Source organism: Phocoena phocoena, chromosome 15 (assembly GCF_963924675.1).
Source record: "Phocoena phocoena chromosome 15, mPhoPho1.1, whole genome shotgun sequence".
Lineage (NCBI taxonomy): Eukaryota > Metazoa > Chordata > Mammalia > Artiodactyla > Phocoenidae > Phocoena > Phocoena phocoena.
In genome coordinates, this window is record NC_089233.1 from 65,227,218 (window position 1) to 65,247,622 (window position 20,405).

Sequence of the window (20,405 nt, forward strand, 5' to 3'; positions counted from 1 at the left end):
AGCCAGGTTCAAATGATGAGCCACAAGATGAAAGATCTGAGAGCTAGGACTGTCCAGAGAAGGGGCTTAATGGGGACGTGGAGGACCTGGACGGCCAGAGGTCCTGCTCTTTGCCGTGGCGGTCAGGTGGAAGCTGGAGAGCCCAGGTTCTGCTGCCGTCTAAGCCACCCATCCCCTCTTCTTCCTGTCCCTTCTAGGCCGTAGTTCTACCTTCTGAGATGCGGTGGCATTCTGAATGAGACTGGTCAGTTTTCCTTAAATGATTATTTTTTTCTCCTTGATGCTAGTGGGCGTTCTCTACCTTGTGGGAGTGGTTGTGGGGATGTAGAATGAGACTCGACAGGCAGAGGGAGGAAGGTGGTACTGGGACTCCCAAACTCGGGAACTGGCTGGGTCACACCGAGGACATCTAGTCTCTCTGGAGTCCTGGCCCTGTTCTTAACTGGTCTTTACTTGAACTAGAGGCTGTAGGTCGGGTCATGGCACTGGGAGGAGGTTAGGTGACTTCTTAGGGCTGAGAGAGGAAGGAACAGAGGATAGAGGTGGGACTCTGGCTGTGCCTCTGTGTCCCAGCCCTTCCCTCACTCTGCAGTCTTTGCCTCTGGGGTGCTCAGTCAGGCTGAGCTGAGTTGGGGTTCTAGGTGCTGCAGCCTTGGTTCCCCTTTCGGCCTCTGCTTTGGGCCTTGGCATCGTCCAAGGAGATGTCATAAGTCGTCAGGCTGATGTAGGAGCTAAGGGCCTCCCGGAGTCCCTCACTGAGGGGGGACTCCTCCCCTGTGGCAGATGCTTCAGAGAACAGGAGAGAGCTGTGGAGAGGGGGAAAGAGTTGCATCAGGGAGCCTCACCCTCCTCCATGCACCTACCACATGGTTCCCTGTTCTCAAAACCTGCTGAAAAACTCACAGTGGTTCCCTGTTCCTAGTCAGATCAAACTCCCCTTCACTTCACTCAGGACTGGTGCTCTCTGTTGTACCCCATCTTGTCTGACCTTCCATCCTGGCCACCTTGGTGCCCAGGCATACCCCATATCCATGCCTACTTTGGCCTCCCTGCTAGTCCCCGCAGCAGACCTGCTGAGCCTGGGCTGGCCTGAGTTCAGTCAACGCTTATTGGCTCCCAGGTGTCCCTGAAGGTGACAAGCTCATTCTGGGTTCCCAGGGGTGGGTCCTTCTAAGTCTCCTTTGTTCTGCCTTCACGTTCCAGGGGCTTCTCACCTGTCCAGCTCTTTCCAATTGAGTGGTGTCCTCTGCACAGTCACAGGTAGAGGTATGGAGTTGCCGGGGGGTGGGCTGGCCCTCCGCAGGGCACAGGGCTCCTTGAGTATGCAGCAGATGTCATCCGCCAGCTCTGAGGAAGAGACCTAGACCCCTGACATGGCTGGCCCCAGCCCTGCCTTCCTCCCCAACAACTCCACCCTCACCCTGACAGCTTTCCACACTTGGCAGGTGGGAGCATGAGCCCCAGGCTGTTAATCTGGAAGCTGACATGCGGTCAAAGGTCATTCTTGGCTAGGTTTCGGGAGACTTAATTTACCGTGTGATTTCAGGTAAGTTGATGGACCTCTTTGAGCCCCAGTTTCTGGTTAGAAAAGCGCTTTGGAAAGAAGAAAGCTAAGGGATGATCAGTCTCTACTTGTTCTGTCAGTATCTGCTGCATGGAATGACTGTCCTGAAATCCCCCGATCAGTTTTCCCAGTAGTAGTCTTTCCTCTCTGCTTCTCTGACACTCTGCTGTAGTGGCTGCAGTGCCTGTTACAGAACAGGCACCAGAAAATGCTGAGAATCAACTGAATTCCACGATAGCAACAGCTCTGGGCCTTGTTCCTGTGGAGAGAACTGTGCCAACCATTAGGGACTTTGACTCAGAACCACAGTGGTGGGTGAGGCACTGGCCTGCACTAACACGGGACACCTCCGTGGCTCTGTTGGCACGAGATGAACTTGGGGCTTCCGGGCTGTGTGTCTTGGCACAGGGACTAGCATGGAGAGAGGGGAGGTCCCTCTTCTGCCTAGATATTCTCCGGCAGGCAAAGTGTCCGAGGGTATGACTATCTTCCCCAAAGACCCACATCCCAGTCTGTTCTCACGGAGGTAGGGGATGGCCATACCAGAGTAATGGTCCACCAGGGCCTGGAGTGAGGGGAAGGTGAGGCGTGGTGAGATGTACAGCCAGCCATTGTCAAGGCGTTGGATCTTGTAGTGTCTGATCCGGTCCCAGGATGCAGGGCGGCTGAGGCGGACCGACAGGGAGTAACAGCCTGAGAAGGAAAGGGTCCGGGGTGGGATTAAGGCCATGCTGGGACCAAGCCCAGCCCAGGATGGGAGAAGGAAGACATGAAATGGCCACAGAGAGTGGGCACTGGGCCCAAACGAGGGAAGGGGGAAGGGAGGGACAGAGACTTGCTCTCTTGCTCATAAATGACAACACACTCATCATAGCTAGGGCTCTCGTGAGGAGGAAACAAGGTCATGCACACAGGGCTCAGAACAGGGCCTGCCACAGTTTAAGTGAGCATTAAGTGTTGGCTGTTATTATAAAGACTCAAGTGGGCAGAAGTGTTAGGATGTGAAAATGTGTCAGCAGGGATGTGGAGAAAGGAATTCTTACCCTGCTGGTGGAAAGATAAATTGTATAAGCCACTTTGGAAACAGCTGGCATTAACTAGTCGAGTTGAACATGCTCATAGCCTCACAACCCAGCCGTTCCATCCCAGCGTGATGCCTTGCAAACACATGAACAAAAGTATTCAGAGCAGCATTGTTCGGAAAAGCCCCAAACTGCAAACAGCCCGTATGGACTCGAGAGGATGGTAGATTCTAGAATGTGACACTGTTCAGCAGTAAAAGTTAATAACCACTACACACATCAGCCTAGATGAAGGTTTAAAACAACGAGCAGAAACAGCAAGTCACAGAGGCATACGTTCAAAGTTCAGAGGCAGCCGAGACTACTGCATCGGGATGCGTGTATGGCAGAACTATGAAGAAGGGACTTCCCTGGTGGCACAATGGTTAAGAATCCACCTTCCAATGCGGGGGAAGCGGGTTCAGTCCCCGGTCAGGGAACTAGATCCCACATGCATGCCACAACTAAGAGTCTGCATGCCACAGCTAAGGAGCACATGCGCCGCAACTAAAAGGAACTGGTGAGCTGCAACTAAGGAGCCCACCTGCCTCAAGTAAGACCTGGCACAACCAGGAAAAGAAAAAACCATGAGGAAAAGTAACTGATTAACACAGTGAAGCAGGCAAAGGGCTTCAAAGGGACTGGGATCTTAGTTCCCCAACCAGGGATCAAACCCACACTCCCTGCAGTGAAAGCACAGAGTCTTAACCACTTGGACTGCCAGGGAAGTCCCTGTTATTAGTCTTAAACCTATACATGAATATTATACTCACTGATGCAAGTGACAGAATTTTTCCAGTTTTTAGTTGTTTCTTTTTTTTGGCCGAGCTGCGTGGCTTGTGGGATCTCAGTTCCCAGACCAGGATTGAACCCGGGCCTCGGCAGTGAAAGCCCAGAATCCTAACCACTAGGCCACCAGGGAACTCCCTGTTTTAGTTTTTAAAATCAACTTTATTGAGGTATAATTTATATAAAATAAAATGCATATGTTTAAAGTGTACAGTTTGATAGGTTTCAACGAAATTTTTAATTTAAAAAAAGGATAACTGGCTAGAAGAGGAAAAGCACATGGCTGAAAATGAATAGAGAGAAAAGACTATAAAATCATAACTATATAACTACATAAAATCAGGCCTCCAGCAGTAGCTTTCAGCAGATGAGTGCTCTTTATAACTGTCAAGTGGGATTCATTTCTTAACACTTCATCAAAGCCAAATGGGAAGAGGGTGCTTAGTGGAATAACAGTAATAACCTATTATTACTATCTAATTATTTAAAGCTATCTGTAGCTTTCATTTATTGAGTGCTTACTATGCACTTTTTATATGGACTATCTCGTCTAATTCTCATAACCACCCTGTGAGGTAGGTACAGTTATCCCCAGTTTACAGATGAGAAAACAGGCACAGAGAACCTGGAGGAAGAGCCAGTGACCCTGTCACTTAACCTTTCCCTGTGGAATGCCAACAAAATGCAGGAGTGACTTTCCCAAACCACAGGCAGTGCTCAGTTTTAGGAAGCTTTTACTTTGAGGAAGTGGTCTAAATACTCCATTAAAAGGCAGAGATTTTCAAACTGTGTTTTAAAAAGCAAGACCCAACTACATGATAAACACACTTTGAATATTAAAACACAGGCTAAAAGTGAAAAATATGTATCATGCACACATTAATCATAGGAAAACTGGAGTGATAATATCAGAAAAGTAGAACTCAAGACCAAGGGTATTACCAGAGATAAGAGGATATCCTGAATTTGTATGCACCCAGTTATAGAGTTTCAAAATATAGAAGCAAAGCCAACAGTATTAACAGAAAAAATAGATGTCCATAATCATAATTGGAGATTTCAACACTCCTCTCTTAGTACTTGATAGGATAGAAAATCAACAGGCATATAGAAGAGTTGAACAATGCAGTCAGCCCATTTGACTTAATTAACAAACCTTGGGCCCAACAAGAGCCCATGGAATATTCAAGGCAGACTATAGACTGGGCCGTAAAAACAGAAATGTAAAAGGATTGAAATAATTAAAGGTTTGTTTTCTGACCACACAGAATTATGAATTAATAACAAAAAGACATATGGAAAAGCCCCAGATGCTTGGAAATAACCCAGGGATCAAAGAAGAAATCATAAGCAAAATTAGAAAATATTTTAAACTAAATAAATAAATTTAAATAAATTTGTGAGCTCAGCTAAATCAGGACTTAAAGGTATATTTTTAGCTTTAAATCTTACACTTGAAGAAAAGAAGGCATAAAATAAAGTTTCTACTTTAAAAAGCTAGAAAAAGAATAAATTTAAGTGGAAGGAAATAAAAATAAAATAAATAGAAGACAATGGAGAAAAATCAAATGCTGATTCTTTGAAAAGGTTGATAAAATTGATAAAGCTCAAACTAGACTGATGAAAGAAAAAGAAACACCACACACACACACACACACACACACAAATTACCAACATCAGGAATGAAGAGGGGACATCGCTATAGATCCTACACACATTAAAAGGATAAGGGCATACTGTGAACAGCTTTATGCCAATAAATTCTACAACTTAGATGAAATGGACAAATTCCTTAAAAGACACAAATTACTAAAACTGACACAAGAAATAGAAAATTTGAATAGACCCATATCTATTGCAGAAATTGAATTCATAATTTTAAAACTTCCTAAAAAAAAACTTCCTGGAAAGATAACTCTGGGTCCAGATGGCTTCACTAGTGAGTTCTATCAAACATTTAAAGAAGAAATAATAACAATTTTATACAAACTCTTTAAGAAAATAGAGAAGATAACATTTCCCCACCCATTTTATGAGGCCAGCAATTAACTTGCTAAAAAAAAAGACAAAAACATGAGAAAACTATAGACCAATATACCTCATACATGTAGACACAAAAAATCTTTAACACACTGTTAGCAAACTGAATCCAGCAATGTATAAAAAAATACATTATGACTAAATTGGCTTTATCCCAGGAATACAAGTTGATTTAAAAATTGGACGTCAGTGTTAACTCACTAAATTAGTAGAATAGAGGAGAAAAAGCATGATCACCTGCAGAAATGTAGAAAAATTTGACAACATTCAACACGCATCATGATTTTTAAAAAACAAAGAAAAAGAAAACTACAAATAGAAGGTGTAATAATTTCCTATTGCTGCTATAACAAATTACCATATATATAGTGGTTTAAAACAACAAAAAATGTGCTATCTTACAATTCTGGGGGTCATAAATCTAAAACAGGTTTCACTAAACTAAAATCAAGGTATCAGCAGGCCTGTATTTCTTCTGCAGGCTCTAGAGGAATGTCTGTCTCTTTGCCTCTTCAGTTTCTAGAAGCCCCCAGCATTCCTTAGCTCATGGCCCCTTACTCCATCTTCAAAGCCAGCAGCATAGCATCTTCCAATCTCTCAAACTCTTACCCTCTTGCCTCCATCTTATAAAGACCCTTGTGATTTCATTGGGCTCATCTGGATAATCCACGACAGACTTCCTATCTCAAAATCCTTAATCACGTCTACAAACTCTCTTTTGCAATGTAAGGTAAGTCATATTCACATGTTTCAGGGATTAGGACCTGGACATCGTTTGGGGAGGCTAGTCTGCCTACCACAGAAGGGTACTTCCTCTTAACCTGACATAGAGCATCTGTGAAAAATCTATAAGTAACATCATACTTAATGGGAAAGACTGAATTTTTCCTTCTAAGAACAAAGCAAGAATGTTCTTACCACTTTACTTGTTATACTAGAGGTCCAGTGCAGTAAGGCAAGGAAAAAAAAAAGGTATATGAATTGGAAAATAAGTAGTTAAACTATATTTATAGATAACGTGTGATCATAGATGTAGAAAATCCTAAGGAACCTACAAAAAAGCGACGAGAACTAATAAGTGAATTTAGCAAGGCTACAGGATACGAAGTCAATATACTTTGAGAAGTATGGAGTAAGGTCCTTGCTTCCTTTTCATTGTTTTCTACATGACTCTGGAGACTCCTTGACTCTGTACCTTTAAGAAGAATCTCTTCTGGAGCTGTGCTGTGACACTGAAAAAGCTCTGTGGTTCGGAAAGGGATACATATCTGAAACTAGGCCCTGGAAGCCAACCAACCAGCTGAACTAAGTGACCAAGTCCCTCTATGGGGCCTGGTTCTCCAGCCACCCCACCCTGGCCACTGTCATCACAGTTACTAGAACCAGGAGGGATCCTCACAGCTACACTGAGGATCTGACTGGTAGACTCAGAGATATAAGCAAGCTCTGTTAAGCCCATGTGGGGTTGTCTACCCTGCTGTGGGGACAGGTCACCTACCAAGGCCACCTTTGACTGCCCTGTGTGCCTGCTATCCTGCTGTTCCTTCTCACTGCTGCTCAGCCGGCCCCGGATATCTATGGCTGGCTCCCAGTTCCAGGACATCTTTTTTTTTTTTTTTTTTCGGTATGCGGGCCTCTCACTGCTGTGGCCTCTCCTGTTGCAGAGCACGGGCTCCAGACGCGCAGGCTCAGCGGCCATGGCTCACAGGCCCAGCCGCTCCGCGGCATGTGGGATCTTCCCGGACCGGGACACGAACCCGTGTCCCCGGCAACGGCAGGCGGACTCTCAACCACTGCGCCACCAGTGAAGCCCTCCAGGACATCTTTTAAACTCAGACTCCCTGGTTTCATATCCCACCCAGAGTCACACACTATAACACCCCTACATTCTATAACCCTACCTGTGTGTCTAAGACACATTAGTTGACCTCTCAGATCTGTTTCTTCCTTTCTAAAGGGGGATAATGATTGTCCCCGCCTCAATAGATTGCCGCAAAGATTCAGGTGGTAAAGTAGGTAAAGCATTTAGCAGTTTCTGGCGCATAGCAAGCATCCAGTGCCCCTTATCAGTTCTCTGGTTCTTTGTTCACGCTGTTCCCTTTATATGGAACACTCTTCCACCTGCGTAACCGCCAGCCTTCCTTTTACAACTCAGTTCCTACTCAGACAACTCCTCTCCAGAACACCTTCTCTGCCTGGTAGAAACCCCAGCTCTAGGCTTGCCCAGACACAACTGCTAGCACCAAAGGTCCTATTCTCCCATCCTCTGTCCCTCAACACTACCCCACCCCACCATATAACCAACTGTGAGCCTCACAAGGGATCGTCCTAATTTATCTGCCCACCATCTTCCCATCTCAGAAAACAGCAGCACAATCCATTCATTACTAAGCTCCTAACCCCGGCATCATCCCTGGCAGCTTCCATTCTCCCTCACCTCCCATCCAGCCCCACAGAAAACCCTACTGGCTGCATTCAGAACATATCCGGAATCTAACCACTTCTTATTCGCCTGCAACAACTTCCCGTGTGGCTCCCCACTTCCGCCTCATCCCCTGCCAAATCCTCTCTTTGCAGCGTAGAGGGATCAGATCATGTCACTCCCCTGCTTAGAACCCTCCCTGTCAACACTTAAAATAAATCTGAAGCTCTCACCCTGGAAAGGCCTTGCATGACCTGACTTCCGGTGACCTTGGATCTGCTCCAGGCACACCTGCCTCCTGCTGAGGATGTTCCTCTGTTCCTCTTAACTGTCGCTTTATTGTTTCTTTGTGGCACTTGCCTTGATCAGTTGCTCAATTACTGTTTGTTCACTATGCACATTGCCAACTAGATTGTGGGCAGGGATTTTGCTCTTTTTTTAACCTCTTTATTGGTGCTTTTTATACTGTTGAATCCCCAGCACTTAGAACAGTGGCTGGCACAGAGTCACCATGCAGTATTTATTTGTTGAATGAATTACTGAGTCTCTGTGATAAACACTGGACACGGCCATGATACAAGCAGACTTGAGGAGTCCTTGCCACCATATGCACTCCTACCGCTGTGAGCACAGATGGTGTTGGGGGTCAGTCTACCCTACCCCAGCTCTTCATCCTCTCTCCTCCCCTCAACGTACATACATGCACTCATTTACTCATCCATTTATACAGTAAACATCTGTTGAACACTTACTACAAGCTGGCACTGCACTAGCCCCAGACACAGGTAATCAGATCTTCATACTCCGGGGAAAGAAATACTGTCCCTCAGCACATCCCTCAGCCAGAATCTTCCTTTATGGTCCTCATCTCAAGTATTTAGTTCCCCTGCTGTTAGACCGCATACCCTGACTTTGTTTTAAGAAATAAGTTTATTGCAGCTACAGAAGAGGTCTTTTCAGGATGCTGTGGGAGTTGAGAGCAAAGAGTGACAAATAACCTGGGGAAATGGCATGGCAATGGGTCGAGAAGGATCAGTGTGAGTTGGCCAAGTGGAGGACTGGAGGAGAGGGCTTTCCAGGCCCTGAGGGAGGCTCGTGTGCAAGGATGCAGCAGTGGAAAGAACAAGGTGTGTTCATTCAAGGAGTGTTCTGGTGGGCAGTGGGCCAGAGGCAGGCTGTGGGAAGGAATGGTAGGAGCTAAGGCTGGGTGCAGGGCCTGGAGGGAGACCCAGTGGGAAAAAGGCAAGGAAAGTATGAGGTCGCGGATTCCAGAAAGCTCCAGCAGCCTTAGCCAGTGTCACACCCTGGCCTGCAGTGACCTGTGGGCTCAGGAGCCATGTTCTCCCAGGTGTTCTGATGAGGATGCCGGGAGGAGGGGAGGGGTCCACAGTGGTGTGAGGGAGCACGTTAAAACCTGTTTGGGGGACGTAGGTCTAGCAGGACCCTCTGAACTTCTTCTGAGACCCCTAAGAAGCTGATAGCCTCGAGGATGCTGCACCTTGGACCCTTGACTGACTGAAGCCTGAGGGCAGGAATCACAACTTATCAGGCCTGACTCAGAGGAGATGCTTTGAAGTGCTTCTCCGCCTCCGACAGGATCATAGAGGTGAGTCCCTCAGGGGCAGGAAGCGTGTCTTGCTCATCAGTCTCTCTTGCAGTGCTCAACACAGCACAGACACATAGTAGGACAGCAGGAAGGCAAGAGGGTGACGCTCTAGGGGTCTGGCCCTGGCGCTGACCTCTGGAGCAGTCCTGGGACCTCCACAAACGCTTTGTGCCCCTTCACACACCAAGGTTTTCGGCCTGACTTGGGCCCTGCCATGGCTCCCCCCAGGCCTAGAACACAACCAGGTATGCCAGAGGGACTCTGGGGAAGATGGGGGTTCTTCCCCTCCCCCTCCAGACTCTTGAGTAGTGTTCTTGGGAGCTCAGTGGCCCCAGGCCTTCCGCCTTGGTCCACCCACAGGCTCAAAGCCCCTACAGAATTTTCTTCCCACAGGTACGTCTGGATCTTGGGCCAAAGAAGAGCTGATCCTGATATCACTCACTCGGTCAACAGTTAATTACCGTTATATATGACAAGATGCATTATGTAAACATGAAAAACATTGTCTCTCATTACTTAATTTGGGTTCCCTAGACTGGAACTGTGTTTTCAAACTTAAAAGAACATGAGAACCATCCGGAGAGCTTGTGAAGGAAGCAGATTTCTGACCTCTGTACCCAGCAGTCTGATTTGGCAGGTCTGCGGCGGGGCCTAAGAGTGCATCAGCAAGACGATCCCCTGACAATTCCTGTGAACCACCATCCTGTGGCGTCACGCGGGCCCGTACAGATTTAGTGTCAAACTTTTTTTGACCACAAACCACATATGAAATTTTACAGTGACCCAGAACACACTTAAAATTATCGGAAACAAAAAGTTTGGTGAAGCAACATTTTCCCCAACCCCAGTGATGCATCCTAATGTTTTCAGCTATATTTCACTTTCAACGCTCCCTGGTCCAGATCCACTAAACCAATGGGTCTCAACCTTGGCTACACATCAGAATCACCTGGGGGGCTCTTGTAGCTTCCAGGGCCCAGGCCACACCCCTGACCAATTAAATCAGAAACTCTGGGGGTGGGGCGCAGCCATCAGTAATTTATAAATCTCCCCCAGATGATTCCAACACACAGCCAAGGTCTAGATCAGTGGTTCTTAAAGCTGGACCAGTTCTTTGTTTTAACAAACGCTCCAGGTGTTCTGATGCCCACCCAGGTTTGAGACCCACTGGTCTATGACCACTGAACCAAACTGATTTCTTGGTCCACAAATGGGTTGTAACCTGCAGCTTAACAAACACTCTCCAAAAGGAAGCCCAGGATGAGAGATTAGAAATTAGTACTGGGAAATTGCCTTTCCTGCAGAATTGGCAAATTCTTCCTTTTTCGATAATGAGAGCTGCATTCTGATCTATCCCTTTTTGGTGTTGCTATGGGGAACCTCAGAGTCAAATCTAACCTTAATCCCAGCAATTTTGTGGATCCTTAAACATCCTATGGATTCTTTTTTTTTTTTTTTTTTTTTTGTGGTACGCGGGCCTCTCACTGCTGTGGCCTCTCCCGCCGCGGAGCACAGGCTCCGGACGCGCAGGCTCAGTGGCCATGGCTCACGGGCCCAGCCGCTCCACGGCATGTGGGATCCTCCCGGACCGGGGCACGAACCCGTATCCCCTGCATCGGCAGGCGGACTCTCAACCACTGCACCACCAGGGAAGCCCCCTATGGATTCTTTACACCTTGAACTTATGCAGTGCTGTGTATCAATTATGTCTCAATAAAACTGCAAGGAAAAAAAAAGATCCTATGGATTCTTATCTGCTTTCTCTTTTATTTCTCCACCAGTTCCTCTTGTATATGTGCCTTCTTAGAAAAGGGGCTCAGAGAGGCAATAAGTTTCGGTCACTATGCTCTTGGGGTTGAACCAGGCCAGAGAAGGGGTGTGGGAGGGGCAGCTGAGCACGGAGCACTTCCTGTGGCTTCTCACACTCACTGGGGCCCCGTCTACAGTGCCCCCGCCCCCAACAGCACCGCTATGGTTTCCTGTTTGTAGCTGTTGCACTTGAGCCAGCCCCCCACCCTGGCCTGCCTATGGGTGTATGTGAGAGATGCTGGCACTGCCTGGAAAATAGTAGGAGGGGCTGGGGAGAGGTCAACCCAGGGGGCTCCCAAAGGAAGGGAAGGAGAGGCAAAGACACGCACTGGAAGGGGCCCCAGGAGGGAGACTGAGTAGAGAGCAAAGGACCCTGATGATGCATCAAAGTGAGTTCAGTTAAGGGAAGCACAGGCAGCCCGTCCTCACTCCTGAACAGCTTCTCCCTAGTCTGCCCCTGTGCTTGTAATGCTACCATTACTGTCACAGGTGGGCCTCTCTTGGGTGTCTGAAGTGCGATGAACCTCAGCGGGGTTTGAATCCCAGCTCTGCACTTATTAGCTGTGTCTCCCCAGGCAAATCCTTTCTCTTCCCCAAAATCTCCAGTTCCTCATCTGTAAAATGGGGACATTGGAAGTACAATCCCCACAGGGTTGTTTGAAGGCATTTACAGAGCCTAACATAAACGAGGGCACTGCCACTCCTTCAACGTCCCTCTCTGTCCCTGCTGTAAGGGACTCAGGGCAGCTCAGAGAGAAGCAGGGGCATCAGAGACAGACTCGACTTCGTGTTTTGTTTGCACCTGGGGTGGGAGAAGTCCCATATGAACGTGCAGTGTGACATGTCCCTATCCCTCTGTGGGCCTCTGTTTCCCCATCTGCACAGCACAGAGAGGAAGGTCATGAGGTGACTCCTAGTGGGTTTTCTGGCTCCGACTGGCTGGTGACCCAAAGCACAGAGACCTGTCAAGAGATCAGGGTCATGCTGTGTCTTGGGGAGGGAGAAATCATTGCTGGTCAAGGCAGAGAAATCCTGTGACTATACTCTGTTACGAGTCCTGGTTGCTAAAGTGTTGGCTGAGCTGGATCCCTCCCGTGGGCAATTCACACCACTTTTAGAAATGCAGGTTATTGCCCCATTTTTTTTTTTTTTTGCAGTACGCGGGCCTCTCACTGTTGTGGCCTCTCCTGTTGCAGAACACAGGCTCCGGACGCGCAGGCTCAGCGGCCATGGCTCACGGGCCCAGCCGCTCCGCGGCATGTGGGATCTTCCCGGACCGGGGCACGAACCCGTGTCCCCTGCATCGGCAGGCGGACTCCCAACCACTGCGCCACCAGGGAAGCCCTGCCCCATTGTTGATAGGCTCTCACGGCAGCAACATGTGGTCAGTCAGCCAGACTGCCCGACTCCAAGGCCAGGTCTCCAGCCCTCCACATGTGGCCTCCTACCTCTATCCCCAAGTCACATCACACCTGGCTCTTGGCATGAAAGGGAAAAGCCCATGGCAGGCTGAGCTTACCCACCTCTCCTGGTCTGGCTCTCCCGGATGAGGAAGGCCCCTCCTGGGTTTCCAGGCAGCAGCAGAAGTTCCTCAGCTTTCTCCCGGCTCAGGCCCTCATACAACCACCTGGGGGCGGGGAGATGAGCAGAGAGAGGGTCGGGGGTCAGCCTGGGGCTGGGTGGCCCAAGACTCTACTGGAACCTCTCTTCCCTCTGTGGGCCTCAGACTTCCAAACGTCCCATGAAGAGCTGGCCTCAGGTCTCTCAGGGCCCCCAGCTTTGTCCTTGTCCTCCGAGGTCCCTGGAGCCAGGACCATCTCATGGGGTCAGCCCCAGCCTTTTCTAACTAAAGATCTCATTCCCAAGTGGCCAGGGTCTGGGTGATCCCAGACCCTCTCCTCTCACTGCCCAGTCCCCCCAGCACCCCTACACCATCCACTCACCTGTCTAAGCCTTCACCTCTCCAAGAATTGCCTCTCTCTTTTTTTTTAGTTTTGGTAAATATTTTATTTCAACAGTTTAAAGTTTAACTTTGTAGCCAAAAGGTATGCAGGTGAACATCTACTCATTATCACTGAAATCTAACTTCCACTGTAGCTTATGTGTGGGTAGAAAGTTTGGAACTAGAATGTTCAAGACATTCTAAAATTTTGGAAAAAAATCACGTAGCCCATCAACAGCCATACGTGCCTCTTCCAATGCTGGGACTGTTGATAACTCCGAGCCCACACCTTCCTTTTCTCTCTTCACTTAATCCCTCACCTATGTGCGTCCACGAAGGACTTCACTGCAGTGAGAAGTTCACGGAGTCGCACAGGAATGTTTTGGTTTACAGTCCCTCAGCTTCTCACTGTCCCCAGAGTCATGTCCGGGGGTCCCAGGCAAAGCCTCCAGAAGCCAATTTGATGGAAATGGTTGCCTCCCTGTCATTTTGTGAAATGCCAGAGTCAGGGCTGAGTTGATTCCAAGTAAATAAAGTAGAGAAGCTGTGATTCTCTTGGGGCCAGCAGCAAACTGAGCCTAGTTTTATAGTAAATAAAATACACCATTCATACGACTTATGAAAATCGAGGCTATAAATGAAGCACAGGCAAGGAAAGGGGACTCTTAGAGGTAGTCGGTGTTTCCTCTGTTTAAACTTCACGCCAGGCTGTGGAGGCAAAACCCTGCCCCGCAGGCCCAGACCACTGGGAGACGCGAGCTGATTCTGTGATGTGTCCACATGTCTCAGGATCCTATGTTGCTTCAGAGCCAGACATACCACGAGCTTCAGAAAGGAAGGCCATCCAGTGTGGGAGCCGTGCTTTTCCTCAGAACTGAAGCGTGGCTGTCACAGCACACACAGTGACATGTCCCTGGCTCCAGGTTATTCACTGCCTTTCTCTCTTGACATAGAATTTGCTCTGGAGTCAGTCTGTCACTTACTCTGGGCAAGGGATGGCTCATACTTTTTGAGAGACCCTGCGTCCCCGAGTCCAGCCCTCCTGAGGAAGTGCCTCTTGGAAGGGCAGCCCGAGGAGGCTCTCTGGGGACATTTATGCAGGCTGTCCCCACCTCCTGCAAGTCCCTTCCAGCATTCTCCACCACCAGATTCCCGGCCACCCTCCAAAGCCCAGGTGCCACATCTCCATGAGGCCTTGCCAAGCCCTCTCCTCTGGGCTCCCATGTCTCACAGGCTGACCTGAGTCAGTCGTCAGCTCCTCTGGAGGGCAGGGTCTGGGCCTGATTTTCCCCTGACCCCAGCTTTGCTCAGCATAAGACTGGGTGTGAAGAACTACACTTGTGGGAGGAGAAAGCAGGAAGCTCCCCAGAGGCAGGGCCTGGGGTGTGAACTCACCCATGGGAGATTTTGGCCACGTGGATGCTGGGGAAGATGTACTCTCTGCCTGAGATGTCCGACAGCACCGTCCACCAGTCTCCATCCCTGGAGAGAGAAGGGCGAGGGGACCCCTCTCAGAAGGGCCAAGGCCCTGGGCACCGCTCATCTGGGATTCACAAGGACCCTCCAGGTTAGGTCCTGCGGCCACCCATCCCTCCTGAGTTTCCCAGGTTTCCTTGCACCAGCCAGTCTGGGTACCTCCTGGGCAGTGAATGGCCTGATTCAGGGCCCCCTGCAAGGCCCTGCACACCCACTGCTTTTCCCAAGCTCAGCACAAAAGTCCATATGCTCTTTTCCCCTGGAAGGGGCCCCTCCTCCCACTGATGCGTCTTCGGGGATCGGGGGAGGGGAGAGAGCACCCCACCCCGTGCCCTCGGGGGGACTTACTCAGAGATGATGGTCAATGGCTCCCCCAGTCTCAGAGACAGCTCTGCCTGCTCGCCTACCGGGAAACTGCCCAAGGCCACAGCTTTGGCCTTGCTCCTCTCTGGATGGAGGGACAGAGATGGTCACCCTCTGGCCAGACGTGAGTTCCAGTGGAGGCTGGGCTCCCACCATCAATCCTCCCACGGGCACCCTAGGGCGGCATGTCTGCTGGGATCCTGGGATGGCAACCCGGAATCTGATGCTTTTCCATAGGGCTCTGCAGAGCCCTGGGGGTGCCCAGACATCTCTTGGGGGCCCCTCGGGGAAAGGGTTGGTGTGGCAAGAGGAGTGGGGCTCCTGGCTACAATCCCATTTTTATACAGATCGTCACAGGAGATTCTGATAAAGGAATTCAGCAAGCTTAAAGCCGACAGCTCTAAGCAGGTATCAGCCTGGATCTCTGAGCTCAGCTTCTGAAAGGCACCGATGAGGTGGCCACCAGATGGACTAGCTTTGAGGGGCTGGGAGGCGGCCATGGGAGGGGGAGGGCTCCCAGAGGGGCCCAGGAAATCACTGACCTGGACGGGCTTTGTAACTCTGGAGTGCCGTGTACGTGGGCAGAGCGGCTCTCCTGTGACCTCTGTCCAGAGCGACAGGCGTAGGTCTGTGCTGCCCCCTCAGAAGAGGTGCAGCCCCAGGGCCCACTGGGACAGGCCTGGCCCAGAGCAGACGCCCAGCAGGAATGTGTGTCTCAGTCAAGTGTCCTGGTCACACACCTGCCACCTCTTCCTGAGCACCTGCTCTGTGTCAGGGCCTGACGGGTGCTGTATGTGTCACCTCCATTCAGCCCCATTGCACAGCAAGGCAACCGAGGCTCCACGGGGCAGTCTGCCAGGGAGGGCGGGCACAGCTCCTATGCCACATCACCCTGTCCCTGTCCTCCCACGGGCCCAGGGTCGGGGGACTGGGCTGGACAGCAGCAGCACGTCTCTGAAAGGCCCAGACTCCCCAGGAGGCTGGCGTTCAGAGAGGGAGTCACAGAGACAGGACACCAAGCCGCCACACCCCACCCCATCACACCAGGACTGGTCCTGAGCACGTGATGGCCTTGAGGTCCAATTCAGAGGTTGGACAGCAGGCAGGAAGCGGCTCCCTTAGCACAGAATGCTCATCCCCTCGTCCCCAACTCCGGGACCAGCCTGCCCCGACCATCTAGACCTCCTGATGCCTGTCCAGGCCTACTTGTCCTGAAAACACACGGGCTGCAGAGCACCCTTCACCCACCCCTCAGCGCCCTCCCTTCTCTTCCTCCTACCCCATCTCAGTAGGGGTCTCTGCATTAGGCCCCATCTCAGTAGGGGTCTCTGCGTTAGGCTATGAGAAGCAGTGAGGTCAGCAAGAAAGGTTTATGTGCCTCACAGATGCTCCTCAGAGGCTGAGAGGCCTCTGTGAGGCCCTCTAGACAGAGCTGGGGCCCCAGGAAGTGAGGGAGGGAGAGCAGAGGACAGACAAGGACCCGGGGGACGGGTGGGGCAGACACAGAGCTGGACACTATGTGGGCTGAGGGCCTCTGGGACATGGGCAGAATGAGACTGTGATTCTGGAAATGGGCCAGTTCCTACATGTCCTCCCAGACACACATGGAGACCCCCGACAGGAGCTCCTCAGAACGTAGGGCCTGGCCATCCCTCGGTGCAGGGAAATGCCTGCCTGATGCCCAAATACACGGTACAAGTAAGTCTGGGGAGGGTGTCCTCTGACAAGAACAGAGCCAGTGGCCAGAAGGGCCCCTCGCCCTCCTGGAAGCCCTGGCCTTGCACCCCAGGAGCCACGGAGCTGCACATGCTGTCCCCCTGATGGGTCCCCTCCGGCGGCTGAGTCACCTTCATCCTTCACTCCTTGGATGAAACGTCTCTTCCCTGATGAGCCCCTCAGCACACCCTCTTGGTCAGGGTCCCTTAAAACACTGTCCTCAAAATCTAACACAGTTGTAACTGATTATTGGTTTAGCACCTGTCTCTGAGGTTTGACTGTCCCTGAACACAGGGACTGTGTCCGTCTTGTCCACTACTGTGTCCCCCGGCCCTGGCACAAGGCCTGGCATGGGGTAGAACCTTCGTAGATTTTGGATGGATGCAAGGCTGATGGACAAAGGAGTTGCCCAGAATCCATGCTCCTGCTGGGACCAGGGGTAGAAGTACTGAGAGAAGCCCATTCGTCCCCTGGAGACCCTGACAGAGAGGGGAACACAGTGCCCCTCAGTTCCCACAGGCAAGGAGGGCCCCAGGACACCTGCCGGGGGGTCACCCCCTCAGCATCCTGGGCATGACTCAGAGCAGCCCTGGGGCTGCTGCCTGTGGCTAGATTCAGAGGAAATGAGGTGGGGGTCTGTGTGGTTTCCAGATCTCTTCCTGCAGGGCCTGCTGGGCCCCAGGCTCTCGGTGCACACTCTCGGTGTGGCTAGGAGGGAGCTGCCTCCCCAGCAGGAGCCTACAGGGTCCAGGGTGCTGATCGATGACCAAGGGGGCTAGGGGAGGCTGCCGTTAAAAGAGAGGAGCAGGATATTGGGGCTTCCCTGGCCGTCCAGTAGTTAAGACTCCACGCTTCCAACACGGGGCTGCGGGTTCGATCCTGGGTCGGGGAACTAAGATCCCACGTGCTGTGCAGCATGGCCAAAAAGAAAAAAAATTAATAAAAAATAAGAGTATTTAAGAAAAAGAAAGGTGGATATTGGGGATGGGGGCTGAGGAGCAGAAAGGAAGCCCCAGCCATTGCAGAGGACTTTTCAGTTTGGGGGAGAGCCTGCCAAACACAGATATCCAGTGTGGCTCTGCAGTCTTCTACTTCTGTTAACTGTGTGTCTGTATCCTTCCTCCTAGAAGTGCTGCTTGGTTTAGAGTAATCTTGTTATCTCTGATGGCTGATTTTATGCGTCAACGTGGCTAGCCCACAGTACCCAGATATTTGGTCAAACACCAGTCTAGATGTTGTTGTGACACTATTTTTGAGACGAGATTAACATTTAAATCAGTAGACTTTGAATAAAGCAGATCACCCTTCACAGTGTGACTGGGCCTCATCCAGTCAGTTGAAGATTTTAAGAGAAAAAGACTGAGGTCCTTTGAGGAAGGGAGAATCCTGCCTCCAGACTCCACTGTGGAATTCTGCAGCACCAACTCTTCCCTGGGTCTCCAGCCCTCTGGCCTGCCCTGCAGACTTCAGACTGGCCACCCCACAGCTGCGTGAGCCGATTTCTTAAAATAAATTCTCTCTTACACACACGCACACACACATTCTACTGGTTCTGTCTCTCTGGGGAACCCTGACAAATACATTATCGAAACCAAATCAGAATGTGATTTGAGAAAGGATTTGTGGGCTGTTTCAGGGAACAAGAAACAAACTGGGGCTGTAGCTCTGACATCAAAGTACTAGATATTGCAGGATACTTTGATTGTCTAGTCGTCCTAAAAACTGGCATTTTTTTAGTCAGGACTGCCTCAGAAAACCACAATTACAGGTTCAGCCCATGCATTGCATGAACTCATTTTTTCCAATCATCATAGCTCTATTTTGCTTCAAGTATTTCACAGCACCTCTCAGGATAAGAGCATTTCTGTCCAGTAGGACTTTCTGCGATAGTGGCAATGTCCTATAATTGTACTGCCCAATAAGGTAGCCACTAGCTTCAAATGGCTGGAGAGCACTTAAAATATGGCTGGTGTTACTGAGGAGCTGAATATTTCATTTAATTTTATTTTAATTAACTTCTGTTTAAACTGAAATAGCTACATAAGGCTAGTGGCTATCGTAATGGACGGTGCAGCTTTGGAGAGCTATGGATGTGGGTTGGTCTTAGGGTTGCAGCTCAGGCTCTGGATAAACTGGTTTAGGAGGAGGGAAGCCATGGGAGATGGCTGGGGGACCATCACACGCTCCTGGTTAGTTCTGGTCACTCTCACATTTTCTAGTTCATCTGGTTTAATGTTCTGACCACTAATATGTACGCTTCATAAGAGCAGGGACCCCGGTTGTGTGGTTCATGGGGAGGTCCTGGTATACAGCAGGTCCTCATTGATACTTGAGGCTGGAGTGGCTGCTCAGGAAGGGCCTGGCTGCCCCGGGGCCCTCGGCCTACCTGCTTGCATGGGCTCAGGCCCCTGGCCTTGCACACAGGGGCTCAGGCTTGGGCTTGGAAGGGCTTTGCCCCTGCTGGGCTGACTTCCCATCGTTCCTTAGCAGAACACCCAGAAGTGCATCACCGAGAGAAATCTGAAAGAGATGCTGTGATGGGGACAGAGCCACGGCTCCCAGCCTGGTGCCCAGACACCCTCCCTCCCCAGCTCAGCCCTCCTGACCTCCTTGCTGACACAAGCAAATGAGATCCCTCCCATCAGGACCAGGTTCCAGCCCCTCCACCAGACTGTTAAGGCTTTCTGCAAACCGGACCCTGTTTTCTTTGCCTCCCATCTCTTCTACACTGTAGCCGTGCTCCATTCTTTGTTCCTGGGCCTTTGCGTGTGTGAGGCCCCCTCCCATTACTGGAAGACCCTTTTTCCACTTCGGGCCTGTCTGGATCCCACCCTTCTCCAGGAAGCTTTCCCCGAATCCCCCCGCCCTAGCTGATCATTCCTATGGCTACTCAGAACCACTGCCTGACCTGGGATCACATTCTGCCACTGGGTGGCAGGGGCCAGTGACAGGACAGAGTTCACTCTAGGCACACCGGGACCCACGGCTAGGTGGGCAAGGGGGATCTGAGGGGGCTTGGGAGCTGGCTGGCATGTCTCACGTGCTAAGGTGACACTGAACACACTGTTACTGGAGTCACAGGGCAAAGTAAGACGCCTGGGCGACTGTACGACAGTGATGACTTGCAAGCCTTTACAGGATTGGTTGTCGAACCACTTCCCTCTCTTTGCCTCCATTTCCCCATCTGAAAAATGGGGATAACAACACCCACCATACGGGTCTGAGAGATAACGCATGTGAAGAGCCAGGTCAGGGCCTGCTTTTCCTTTTTCACGCTCCGAGTGTCACTTCCCCAGAGGCCATTCCTGGGGACCTTCCCTTTTCTCCCTCTCGGGGCTCCCTGTTGTGCTCTTCCCAAGTTTTAATTATTCACATACTTGGGTGCTTGTTTAATGAGTCATTATCTTATAGCTTGTTGAGAACAAGGACCTCTCTGCCCATTTCCTCAGTATTTTCACCCACGGAAGGTACTTGATACACATTATCTAAACGGATGAAGTGATTATCAGCTCTTTGGACAGGTGTCTTATCCTTAGAATAATTTAAATTCCCAGGTTTCCAGGGTAATGCCAATTTTTTCAAACACTATACGTATTAAGATGTTGTAGGGAGATGGT

At 50.3% G+C, this 20,405-nt stretch overlaps 1 protein-coding gene across 1 annotated transcript; it reads right to left on the minus strand.

Moving 5' to 3' along the window:
* Window positions 1–637: 637 nt before the first annotated feature.
* SLA2 (Src like adaptor 2) lies at window positions 638–19,265 on the minus strand. Its single transcript, XM_065893534.1, has 7 exons — window positions 19,175–19,265; window positions 15,058–15,157; window positions 14,629–14,715; window positions 12,815–12,918; window positions 2,108–2,257; window positions 1,215–1,347; window positions 638–806 (listed from the first exon to the last, which is right to left on the minus strand). Exons 1-7 carry the CDS (start codon window positions 19,263–19,265, stop codon window positions 638–640), a joined length of 834 nt encoding a protein of 277 aa, XP_065749606.1.
* Between the last annotated feature and the right edge of the window lie 1,140 nt (window positions 19,266–20,405).

Coding starts and splice junctions, on each gene's coding strand:
- SLA2 (XM_065893534.1), bottom strand. CDS start 19,265: ATGGGAAGTCAGCCCAGCAGGGGCAAAGCCCTTCCAAGCCCAAGCCTG. Junction 12,919..14,628: donor GTGGCCAAAATCTCCCATGG/GTGAGTTCACAC, acceptor CCCCGCCCCCAG/GTGGTTGTATGAGGGCCTGA. Junction 1,348..2,107: donor CCTGGTGGACCATTACTCTG/GTATGGCCATCC, acceptor TCTCTTCCTCAG/AGCTGGCGGATGACATCTGC.